We start from the raw sequence: 13,046 nt of genomic DNA, 5'->3' as shown, positions 1-13,046 counted from the left end.
GTGGGGTTTGGGCACTGGGTAGGAAACAGAACAAATGGCTGAAAAGAATTCAAAGAAGAAAGTTGAGGAAGAAGAGGAAGATGGGGTGAATATGGAAAACTTTCAGGAGTTCATCAGACAAGCAAGGTAGAAGACATTCTTGATTGATAAAAGCTGTCTTATTCCATCTTCCATAATGCTCATTGAGTACCCAGCATTCCTTTGTTTCTGATACATGGATGTGAATGAAATCACTCTTAAAGCCGGGCACAGTGGCACACCCCTTTAGTTCTAGTTACTTGGGAGCCTGAGGCAGGAGGATTGCTTGAGCCCAGGAATTCAAGGCCAGCTTGGGCAACATAGTGAGACCCTGTCTCTAAATGATGAAAAAAGAAATCATTCTCAAAAGGAGAAAAAATTGTATGGGCTTGGCCTCTCCATATCTTAGCCAATTATGTTGCTATTTTCATGGCTTCAGTTATCAAAACATTACTGCTGGGTAGCAGGGCTGTAGTTCTCAACAGCCTTCAGAGTACACATCTCTTGAAGTCACAAGAGAGCCCTCTGGAAAGTTGAAGTTAGAGGCATCTCATATTTACTGGGTCTGAATTTGTCCCTGACCTACTCATGAAGTAGAAATGACCAAATTTTGCCTACATTGAATAGGCTGAGGAATTTGCAATTTCTCCACTCTGTGAGGGTTACACCTAATTTATATAAAATAGAACAAGTTCTTCATGCTTAGGGTTAGCCTTTAGAAATGGAAAATCTCGATATTCATCTCTCTATCTTGATAAAAGTCAGCCAGGCCATTTTGTCCATTTATGTTGGCTAACAAAGGAAGAGATAACAAAGGCACTTAATTTTAAATCTTGTAAAACTTACACTGGAGGATTTTTTTCTAAATAGAGAGATGTGCAAAACCATTAAAATAAAATAGGATAAAAAAACAGTAAACCCCATTACTTAGGCTTCAACTGGCAAAGTCACAAATAGGGAGAAAATCAGTAGAAAATCTACCCTATGTTATTTGTGAAGTTAAATGAGGTAGGGGTAGGGGCTTATCAATCACCAGCATAATATAATCTTTGTTTAATACCTTTTACAGACCTCACTATCATGCGCTTTACAGCAAACAAATATATCATTTTGTAGGAGTCTATAATTATATAGTGTTATTTGTTGACATTTTTGAGTCTTAAGTAATATGATTGATAAAACAGGTATAGAAACAGCTTCTCTCATCAACGTTATAAAAACAGAAAAGGATAAAAACAAAAAACAAAAAACAGATTGTGTCCAGAAAATAGCTCTACTTTTTAAAGCTAAAAGGTAATTTTCAGGTTTATCCTAAGGATCTTCAAAATTTCTAAAATATATATTTTTAAAAACCCAGCCTTTAAAAGAACACTATTTCCCAAGCAAGTCTAACTGGATACTAAAAATGAATTATAACATACTGTTAACTAATTATATAGATTTGGAGATAAAATGCATTGGAACATAATTACTTCTGATTGGGGATGAGGTGTTGATTATTGGGAAATAATGTGGTAACGTCAGTTCTTTTATTAAGTTTGGTTTGAGTACATGGATACTTTTCAGGGCTGGTAAATTCAAATACCTGCTGGAGTCAGACAGGAAAACATAAATTATGAAGTGGGCAAAGGATAAGACAGACATAAAGCAGCTTGTATTTTGACCAACCATAACCTTTGCCTTTCAGTATTCTGTGAAGGGCCAAATAAAACACACTGACAGGCAGAGGTTTGCAACCTCAGCTGTAGATCTTTGATAGTCACTTGAGAGACTTATCTTGTGGCAATTTGGCTACTTCGGAGACTTTGAGGTTTACGCTGAGATTCATAAAGGTGGTTTCTAGGTTCTGGTTAGAGTGTGTTTTCTGAAGATGGGATATAGGTTCTCTGTGATAATACAGGCATACTTCACTTAATAGCCGCTTTTCTAGAACATAGCCAAGCTTCAAGAAAAAGAAAAGAAAAAGGCCATTGAGAAGCTGCTACAGATGTTAAAGTCCATCTGTGATATGTTCACTAGAAGAATCCACTAGCCCCTCCTCTGTTCCCTTATACTTTCTATTTTGTGGCTGTTCATAAAGAGCATATAATTTCAGTAATTTGAAGTGATTTAGAGATGTTCTGCTTTAGTCTTGTGCATTATATAGATGGTTAGGGAATTCTATGGTTATTGGTGGATTTCCTTATTTCTGACATAGGCAATGAAAATGACAAGTGGCTCTTTAAGTGAAGATACTTCAGTTACCTAGAAGTGAGCTGAACAAACTGTAAAGGGCCAGATAATAAACATTTCAGACTCTGTGGGCTACATATGGGTGGTGGTGGTGGTGGTGGTGGTTCTTGCTGTTGTTGTTTTGTATATTCTTTTTATTTATTTATTTTTTTTTGAGACAGAGTCTTGCTCTGTCACCCAGGCTGGAGTGCAGTGGCACAATCTCGGCTCACTGCAAGCTCTGCCTCCCGGGTTCACGCCATTCTCCTGCCTCAGCCTCCCGAGTAGCTGGGACTACAGGCGCCCGCCACTACGCCCAGCTAATTTTTTGTATTTTTAGTAGAGACGGGGTTTCACCATGTTAGCCAGGATGGTCTCGATCTCCTGACCTCGTGATCCGCCCACCTCGGCCTCCCAAAGTGCTGGGATTACAGGCGTGAGCCACCACGCCCGGCCGTTTTGTATATTCTTTAAAAATATTTTTTAAAATTTTTGGCCAGGGCCATAAAAACAAGTCGCTGGTCAGGTTTAGCCCACAGTGTGTAGTTGGTTGCCGCTTGTTCTAGAACGTGGCTGTCCAATAGAACTTTTTGTGGGTGACTACTGAACACTTGAAGTGTGGCTAGTTTACGGAAAAGAATCTTTAATTTAATTTGAATTTAAATAGTCACATATGGCTGACTAGTTGCTGCCATATTAGACAGTGTAGATCTAGAAAATTCACTGTGGGATGAATAAAGCCTTATGCTTTAAATTTTTTAGATTGCTTTCATTTGTATTTTATTTTAACCACCTATTAATAGGGAATTTTCAGCTTGTGCTTTTCATTTTTCCCTTTTCCAGCTTGCTCTGTTTTCATAATAAAATCTGGTGGAAAGATTTTCCAGAATAGCTTCCTGTCTGACCATACTTTTTCTCCTCATTTCAGTGAGGCTGAACTGGAGGAGGTGTTGACTTTTTATACCCAAAAGAACAAGTCTGCTAGTGTCTTCCTGGGGACTCACTCTAAAAGTTCTAAGAACAGCAACAGTTATTCTGATAGTGGGGCAAAAGGTGGTAAGTATGCTGGTTAATGAACGAAAAATAAGAAGAACAGGTGAAGACATGAGAAATGCAAAGGAGAATGAGGAATAATGTGTTGGCTAAGCACTAATAGTCCCCAAGGTAATGAGACTTTGCAGCATGGGGAGGGGGTGGAGAATGGGGGACAGTACTTTTTGTCCTAAAAGCAGAAGAGGGGCATGGTCTGATTTTTTTTCATGATAATTAACAGCAGAGAGCTTTTCAAGAAAAGCTAATAATAGCTGATATTTAGTGAACACTTATCTTTCTATCTGCTGGACATGGTCTTATTTTTTACTTCCCAAAACCGTATAGAGTGGGCACTACCACAGAACCTCTTTACAGATGAGAAAATAAGCTAAAAGAGACTGAGTAACTTGCCCAAGGTTATTCTTTATCGTGCAGGGACAAGGAATTTGATACATAGCCTGCCTGACTCAAAGTTTGTGCTCTTGATATACTCTTCTGTCTCTCTTAATGATTATTTCTGACTCTTGTCAAGTTCGTTACTTTCTCTAACTTAACATCATTGGCATTTTGGGCAGGAGAATTCTTTGTTGTGTGGGGCTGTTCCATACCTGGTGGGAAGTCTAATATACTTGGTTCCAAGCCTGACATGCCATTAGCTTCCGTCAGCCGTTGTGATAATCCAGAATGCCCCTACATGTTTCTAAAACTTCTTACTGCTGGGGAATTCCATGGTTGGGGATTTTGGAATTGAATATGGATGTGGCTGTCTAGCTCACGTCATCATGATAAAAAAAAATAGCAGTGACGTTCTGTTACAAACAAAGCTCTGTGCTTTAAATGTAAAATTAACTTAAAACCTAGATGGAAGCCTAAGGCATAGGTAATCAACCTACTGATTTTGTCAGTGTGCTCAGTACTAGATTCAAAGATGGAGACTTCTTCCCTGCTCTTAAGTTATGATAATCTAATGTGGAAATAGCCAGGAAGATTGGTCATTTAAAATGTGGAATGAATTTTCCCAAAGAAACAGTGTTAATGTTTTAAAAACTAATTTGGTTCGTAGGCCAATCCACATAAGCCTGTTTAACTCACGGTATGATTGAATTATTGTATTACTGGAAGTCCTGATTCCAGCCCTTTTCTTTGAGTTTTTCTAACTTCATTCACCTGTTCATTCATTCCTTCTATACTTTTTTTTACTTAGCACCTATTATGTGTTAGGCATTTTCATGGTTGCTAGGGATACAATGACCAGGACTGTCACAGTCTTTAACTTTATATAAAGTTTATTGTCTGGTAGATAAAGTCGGGTAAGTGAATAGAAGAAGAAAGCTGGCAGAAGCTCTGAAAAGCTCCTATAAGAGTTTTGGCTAAGGGAGACAAAGGAATTCTTGTAATAAGGTTGGAATAGAGAAAAGTGTGCTAATTTGGAGAGGTAGGGGCCTAGATGGGCATTCATCTAGTAACTTCTCCCCTGGCAGTAATGTGGAAGCCTTAACAGCACGTAGTGGCAACATCTTTTATACTGATAGGTCATTCAAAATTCTAGGGTTTGTGTTTTAAGGACTACCTTTACATAAGATCCATACCTGTGTAAACCTATTAAGGATAACTGGCCGGGGGGGGCAGTAGGAAGGCGTCCATCAAGGAAACAACATTATGACATTTGATAGTATAGTATCTGGACTCATTTCAAACATGAACAAACAAGCGTGTGACAGTGTTACCACTGCTATTGGCGATGGAGGGGAGAAAATTCCTGTGTCTTTATTCTTTCACTCTGAAAGATGATCTATAAAATGGCCTTTCTTAAGTTTTTGTATGATTCTAGCCCTTGACAAAGATTTTGGAATATTTTTATATATGATTAGCTCTGGCTATTCCATTTCAAAATTCTATAGTGGAGAAAAAATTGGTTATTAATGTCAAAATTGATTAGAGTGATACTATTATTGAATATACTGATCAACCTATCTCCAGTAAAACTGAGGAGTTTAGGCCGGGCGTGGTGACTCACGCCTGTAATCCCAGCACTTTGGGAGGCCGAGGCAGGTGGATCACCTGAGGTCAGAAGTTCAAGACCAGCCTGGTCAACATGGTGAAACCCCGTCTCTACTAAATATACAAAAATTAGCTGGGTGTGGTGGTGGGTGCCTGTAATCCCAACTACTCAGGAGGCTGAGGCAAGAGAATCGCTTGAACTGGGAGGCAGAGGTTGCAGTGAGCCGAGATCGCACCATTGCGCTCCAGCCTAGGCAACAAGAGCGAAACTTGGTTCAAAAAAAAAAAACTGAGGAGTTTAAGATACAGAGCCATCGTAGTATCCAGGTATTATGCCAAGAAACAGTGGGACCGCTCTTGCTGTCTCGGGGTAGCTTCGCTGCTCCATACATATTATAACTTCTTGGCTCCAGGGGCTACCGCCAACCAACGTGATCTCTTAGAACCCTCAGTCTGAATTCCTGGCGTAAGCATCTGACCGCCCTTATTATTATTGTTTTTTCCAGATAAGCCCTAGCTTGTTGGCTGTCCGTGGATGGCTGCCCTGGGTTTAGGTACCTTTCCCTGGTTCAGTTAACTGTAGCTGGGATTGGGAATAGCTGGGAATCAATTTAATTGGTTGCCTACTCCATAGGGCTGTGGGTGTCTCCATCTTTGGAAAAGTGTGATGAGACATGCCATGTTTCCCAGCATTGATTAACAGTTGTGTTATATTTTTGGAAATAAAATTATGTATAGAACAACGGACTTGCAGTTGATTATAAGAGAGTCCAAGCTTAGTATTTCTTATTTCAGATCACCCTGAGACTATAATGGAAGAAGTGAAAATAAAGCCGCCTAAACAGCAACAGACAACAGAAATTCATTCTGATAAATTATCTCGTGAGTGATTTCAAACCTACCTAGATTTGCTGCTCTCTGATAATTCTCTAAAAGAAGGAAATAGTCATCAGATATTAAATATTTCTAAAGCATGGAACATTACCCCAAAGAAATATTTTTCTTTGTTTTTCCTTTTCCCTTAGAATTTTCTCTTATCTATTGATAAGCTATTTTCCTTCCAAAGACTTTTTCATTTTCTTAAGTTTAGAAATTCTGAGTGCATTCATTTTTCCTAGAAGGGTGAAAAGAAGGGGGAGAGGAATTAGCTGTTGCTAGTGGAGACTTCATCTTGATGTCCTAATGTGTGTGAAACATGCCTGCTCTGTTTCATAGTGGTAGTCCCAACTCCAGCTTTTAGAAAGGAATAAAAGTAAATTCCTATTTCTGTTGCCAGGTTGTTTCTGGTAGGCAAAAATCATTAAATTTATGAGGAACACTCATTAAAGTCTGTATTTTTCATGATTTCTGTTTCATGCCAAGATTATTGTGATATTTATGTTTTAAAAATATTTATGTTTTATAGAGATTGTATGTTTGTTTTTCCTGTATTGATGTCTTGTTTTGTTTTGTTTTTAATAGGATTTACCACTTCAGCAGAAAAAGAGGCAAAATTAGTTTATAGCAATTCCTCCTCTACTCCTTTCTCTGGTCCTACTGCTACTCTGCAGAAAATTCCCAACACCCATTTGTCATCTGTTACAACCTCTGACCTCTCTCCAGGGCCTGGCCACCATTCTTCTTTATCTCAAATTCCTTCATCTATCCCCAGCATGCCTCACCAGCCAACAATTTTACCGAACACAGTCTCTGCCAGTGCTTCTCCCTGCCTACATCCTGGGACACAGAACATCCCAAGCCCTGCTGGCCTGCCACGATGTCGATCAGGAAGTCACACCATTGGCCCCTTTTCTTCCTTCCAAAGTGCTGCACACATCTATAGCCAGAAACTGTCTCGTCCCTCTTCAGCAAAGGCAGGTGAGTGAGAGAATGAAAGACAGTCCACAATGTGATCTCCTCCCCAGCCCCAGTAAAGAAAGAATGTCATCTCTTACCTTTGCCTTTTTTTAAATTTTGAAATGGAAACAGACATACACTGCATTGTTCTGATGTGACTAAAGAAGACTCTTGCATTGCATCTAGTAGCATGCATTCATTGACACAAAAGGAAACAGGACCTCTTTTAGGTACTGGAGATAAAGAGATAAATCTGACAAGGCTTCTGTTCACTAGGAGCCTACAGCCTAGTCAAGAGATTTCCTGTCACAGATAACCATAGACCTATGAGTGTGCTATATGCATTCTCCGTGCTTCAAATAGTTATTCCCAACATCAGACAAGTTAGTTTTTAAGACAAGAATGACCCGAATAAATAACCAAAGAATTCTTAGAATAGGATATATCATTTTAACTGCAATAGACCTATATTGTCAAGTTTGTCCTCCATTTTTTAATAACAGCTTTATTGAGATATAATTTACATTCTATCAAATTCACCCTTTTAAAGTGTACAATTCAGTAATTCAGTGGTTTTATATATATATATATATATATATATATATATATATATTCACAGACTTGTGCAATCAACACCACTATCTAATTTTAGAACATTTTCATCATCTCCAAAAGAAATCCCATACCTGTTAGCAGCCACTGTCTGTTTCTTCCTCCCCCAAGCCCCAGGCACCCACTGATCTGCTTCTCTGTTTTTATAGATTTGTCTATTCTGGACATTTTTATATAAGTAAAATCATATAATAGGTAGTCTTTTGTGAATGGCTGCTTTCTATTCTGGACATTTTATATAAGTAAAATCATAATAGGTGGTCTTTTGTGAATGGCTGCTTTCACTTAGCATAATGTTTTTCAGGTTCATGCACGTTGTAGTAGGAACTTCATTCCCTTTATGGCTGAATAATATTCCATTGTATGGATATACCACAATTTGTTTAGCCATTAGTCAGTTGATGGGCATTTGATTTGTTTATACCTTTTGGCCATTATGAATAATGCTGCTATGAACATTTGTTTGTAAGTTTCTGTGTGGACATATGTTTTTATTTCTCTTGAGTGTATAGCTAGAGTGGAATTGTTGGTTCATATGATAACTTTTTGTATTTCCTCTTTTTGAGGAACTTGTAAACTGTTTTCCAAAGTGGCTGTGCCCTTTTACTAACAGCAATGTTTGAGGGTTCCAGTTTCTCCCTGTCCTTGCCAAAACTATGAGTTGTCTCTGTTTTAGATTTTCACATCCTAATGGGTATGAAATAGTATCTCTTTTTTGTGGTTATGATTTGCATTTCCCTAATGGCTAATGATGTTGAATATCTTTTCATTTGCTTATTGGGTATTTGTATATCTTCTTTGGAGGAATGTCTATTTAAATTATTTGCCCTTTTTAAAATTCGTACATTTTCCTTTTTATTGTTGAATGTAAATGTTCTTTATATACTCTATATAAAAGCCCTTTGTCAGATAGGATTTATAAATATTTTTTCCCTACTTGATGGTTATCTTTTCACTTTCTTGAAGCACAAAAGTTTTAGATTTTAATGATGTCCAATTTATCTGTTTTTTTCTATTGTCACTTGTGCTTTTGGTATCATACTGGAATACTGTTGCCTAATCAAGTGTCACAGAGATTTCCTCCTTTTTTTTTTTTTTTTTTTTTAGACAGATTGTTGCTCTGCTGACAGGCTGAAGTGCAGTGGCACAATCTTGGCCCACTGCAACCTCTGCCTCCAGGTTCAAGCGATTCTCTTGCCTCAGCCTCCCGAGTAGTTGGGACTACAGGCACATGCCACCATGCTCAGCTAATTTTTGTAGTTTTAGTAGAGGTGGGGTTTCATCATGTTGGCCAGGATGGTCTTGATCTCTTGCCCTTGTGATCTGCCCGCCTCAGCCTCCCAAAGTGCTGGGATTACAGGCGTGAGCCACCGTGCCCGGCCCCTCCTATGTTTTATAGTTTAGACTCTTACATTTAGGTCTTTTGTCCATTTTGAGTCAATTGTTGTGTATGGTATGATGTAGGGGTCTAATTTCATTCTTCTGCATGTGGATATTCAGTTATATCAGCATCATTTGTGGAAAAGAGTATTGTTTCCCCATGGGATTGTCTTGGCACTCTTCTCAAAAATCAATTAATTATAAATGTAATGGTTTATTTTTAAGGCCTCAGTTTTATTCCATTGATCTATGTGTCTGACCTTATGCCAATATCACATTGTCTTGATTGCTACAGCATTATAGTAAGTTTTGAAATCACCAAGGATGATTAGTTCCAACTTCACTCTTCTTTTCCAAGATTGTTTGGGCTGTTCTGGATCCCTTGCATTTTCATATGAATTTTAGGATCAGCTTGTCAATTTCCTCAAGAAAAGGCAGATGGGATTTTGATAGGATTATTATCTGTGGATCAATTTGGGGACTGTCTTACCATCAGTCAGGATTTAAACACTAGTAGTAGCTATGTTAAGGTGAGTTACAGCTAAGACGTGTTTTATAAATAGCCAGTCTATATTTCTTAATACCTGTTTTCAAATGCAATGGATATCTTAATATGCAGCTTGAGTCAGAGATATTAAATGGTCCACTTTAATAAGTCATAAATATGAATATATGCATATGTATATATCTGCTAATTCTGGGTGATCATTGTTCTTGTGATTTAATTTACTAAAATTGGTAATAATAATGATCAGTAATGTTCTAGTTTGAACTATTTTTTCCCCATGTAAGAAATTCAGTAAGATGAATGTCTTCAGTGGCCTGTGTTATCATAAAAACATTTTCAAAACCCTCCCTTTTGATCCTTTCCAAGAGAAGGATAGGGAACAAAAGAAGTTGGTGAGTTCATAAATATTTTCTGATATCTGTTGTGATTTCTTTTTTGACTCTTGGATTATTTATAAATTATTGTTTAATTTTCAGGTAGTTGGGATTCTTTATTTTTGTAATTGGTTTTTAGCTTATTTCCACTGTGGTCAGAGAACATAATCTGAATGGATTAAACAGTAGTAAATGACAGTATACAGACAAAAATATATAATTGACAACAGCCTGTAATTGATTGGAGTTAAATTTTTCTGTGGTAATTGAATGGTTTTGGAATAGGAGTAAGATTTTATTTAACTATAGACTTTTTAAAGTTAAATATACAGCATCAAATTTCAAAGGTCATCACTAAAAGAATAAAAGTATAAATTCTAATGGGGAGAAGAAAAATGAACTGTGGATAAAAAACATGCAGGAACTTAGGTGTATGCAAGCGAGAAGCATAGAAAAAGCAAGATAAATAGAAATTTAAAACATAGCAAATTGGCCGGACACCGTGTCTTATGCCTGTAATCCCAGCACTTTCGGAGGCTGAGGTAGGCAGATCGCTTGAGGTTAGGAGTTTAAGACCAGCCTGGCCAACATGGTAAAACCCAGTCTCTACTAAAAATACAAAAATTAGCTAGGCATGGTGGCACTGGCCTGTAGTCCCAGCTACTCAGGTGGTTGAGGCAAGGGAATTGCTTGAACCCGGGAGGCAGAGGTTGAAGTGAGCCAAGATCACACCACTGCGCCCCAGCCTGGGCACAGAGCAAGACTCTGTCTCAAACAACAAAACAAAACAAAAAACATGGTAAATCAAGTCCACATATATCAAGAAGCAAATAAACATAAATAGGTTAAACTTGACAGATTTTTTAAAGTTTAAAAAAATCCAACTGTGTGCCGCTTACCAGAGACACACCTAAGTTTAAGGACACAGAATGTTTAAAAGTAAAAAATTGAAGAAAGAAATACCAGATAAGTACCAACCAGAAGAAAGTTGGTATTGTTGCATTAATATATGCTGAAATAGGCTTGAAGATATAAAACTTTCTTACAGATAAAGAGTAACTACATAATGACAAAAAGTTCAGTTCAGTCAAAAGTTAAACAATTCTAAAAGTGTCTGCACCTAATAAAATAGCCTCCAAATGTGTAACACAAAAATGGAAACAACCACATGAAGAATGTATAAATCCACTGTCTTGGTGATTTCCACATACTTCTGTTAATTGTTAATACACTAAACAGATTTTTAAAATGCTGAAAGGATAAAGAGGATTTGAACAAGGTGATAAGTTTATTTATTGATAATATATAGGACTGTGCACCCAATAATTAGACAAACACCTCAAGCATACATGATATATTTATAAAAATCTGTCATATCCTACATCATAAACAAGAGAACAAATTGCTGAGACTTGGTATCACACAGCCACATTCTTTGTCCACACTGCAATTAAGTTGAAAGTCAGTAACAAAAAGATATAGAAGAAACCCCCATGTATTTCAAAATTTAAAAGAGTCAAAGAAGAAATCGTGATGGAAGTAAATTATTAAGTATTAGAACTGAATGATAATGAAAAAGCTGTATGTCCACATAAGTAGAGAGCAATGCAAGTCAGTATTTGAAGGGAAATTTACTGGCGTAAATAATTATAGTTGGTGTGCACCTGTAGTCCCAGCTCCCTGGGAGGCTGAGGCGGGAGGATTGCTTGAGCGCAGGAGTTCTAGACCAGTCTGGGCAACATAGCGAGATCCCTTCTCTAAAAATAAATAAATAAGTAAATAAAAACATATTTGAAAAGAAGACAGGCTGGAAATTAATGTGCTAAATGTCTGGCTTTAGACATTATAAAAACAACAGTATCATAAATCTAAATAAAGGATAAAGAAATATAAAGATAAGAGCAATAATTATAGAATTCAAAAATAAGGCACAGTAGAGGGTGGCAAAGCCAAAAGTGATTTTTTGAAAAGCCTAATAAAATGGACAAACCTCTGGTGACACCTATCAAGAAAAAAGAGAAGACATGGATAAATAATATAAGGAGTAGAAAAGCAGACATAGACAATATAAATACACCCAAAATGACAAAAATAATGTAATCTTCTTAACTTTATTCCTATAAAATTGAAAGCTTACATAAAATGGATCAAACTCATACAAATTATAACTTATGTAAAATTGACTCAAGAGGATGAAGAAAGTCTGAATAGTCCTGTAAGTATTAAAATAAGTGATACAGTAGTTGAAAGTCTTAAAGAAAACATAAGAACTAGATTTATGGGTAAGTTCTAATCTTTCAAAAGGTAGGTAATTTCAATATATTTTTTAAAAAACTCTTCTGGAGTGTGGAAAAAGAGAGAATTTACCTCAACTTATTCTGTATGGCTAGTTTTATCTTAATAATAGAACCAGTTAAGGACAGTATTAAAAAGGAAATTACAGACTGGCTTTATTTATTAACACAAATGCAAAAATTTGAATCAAAATAAAAGCCAGTCAACTCTAGCAACATCTAAAAGAGATAGTACACCATGAGCAAGTTTATTCAAGGAATGTAAGAGGGGTTTAACATTAGTAAACCTATAAATATCATTTGCCATATAAATATAATAGATTAAATAAAAAACCATATTCTTCATCATGGTACGTGCAGAAAAATAATTTGATAAAATTCTGCACTCGTTCATGATGATAACTCCTAGCTCATTAGGAAGAGAAGGAGATTCTCTTAAAAAAAGGGTATTTGCCAAAAACCTACAAGAGCTATCAGCCTAAATATGGAAATGTTGAAAGCATTCTCTTTAACATTAAGAACAAGTAAGGATGCTCACTAACATTCCTTCTGTCCAGTGTTTAGTTACTAGAGATCAGAACCAACATAGTAAGATAAGAAAAAGAAATCATAAGCATAAGAATTATCCCTTCTTAGCCTTTTGGCTAAGATCAAGTGTAAGCATAAGGATCAAAAAAGAGGAAACAAAATTGTGAAATTGCAGACAATATATTGTCTACATAGAAAACAAAATAATTACAGGTCTATTTTAGAAATAGTTATTTTAGCATAAGATCAATA

The 13,046-nt window shown here is 36.7% G+C and overlaps 1 protein-coding gene across 6 annotated transcripts in view; it reads left to right on the top strand.

Annotated features, from left to right (window-relative positions):
- The window catches only part of TTLL5 (tubulin tyrosine ligase like 5), a 297,166-nt gene that overhangs the window by 116,171 nt on the left and 167,949 nt on the right, over positions 1–13,046 (top strand). For 4 of the 6 annotated variants that reach the window (XM_003260781.3, XM_030803999.1, XM_030803997.1 and 1 more), the window contains 4 exons: positions 23–126; positions 3,158–3,285; positions 6,058–6,144; positions 6,724–7,119. In XM_003260781.3, coding sequence (XP_003260829.2) covers positions 23–126; positions 3,158–3,285; positions 6,058–6,144; positions 6,724–7,119 — 715 coding nt within the window. Of the gene's footprint in view, positions 1–22; positions 127–3,157; positions 3,286–6,042; positions 6,145–6,723; positions 7,120–13,046 lie in introns of all 6 variants that reach the window. The other 2 variants (XM_030803998.1, XM_030803996.1) reach the window with 1 other exon arrangement.

The sequence above is a fragment of the Nomascus leucogenys genome, chromosome 22a (assembly GCF_006542625.1).
Source record: "Nomascus leucogenys isolate Asia chromosome 22a, Asia_NLE_v1, whole genome shotgun sequence".
Taxonomy (NCBI): domain Eukaryota; kingdom Metazoa; phylum Chordata; class Mammalia; order Primates; family Hylobatidae; genus Nomascus; species Nomascus leucogenys.
Note: the sequence above shows the minus strand (reverse complement) of the source record. Positions and strands in the feature narration are given on the sequence as shown.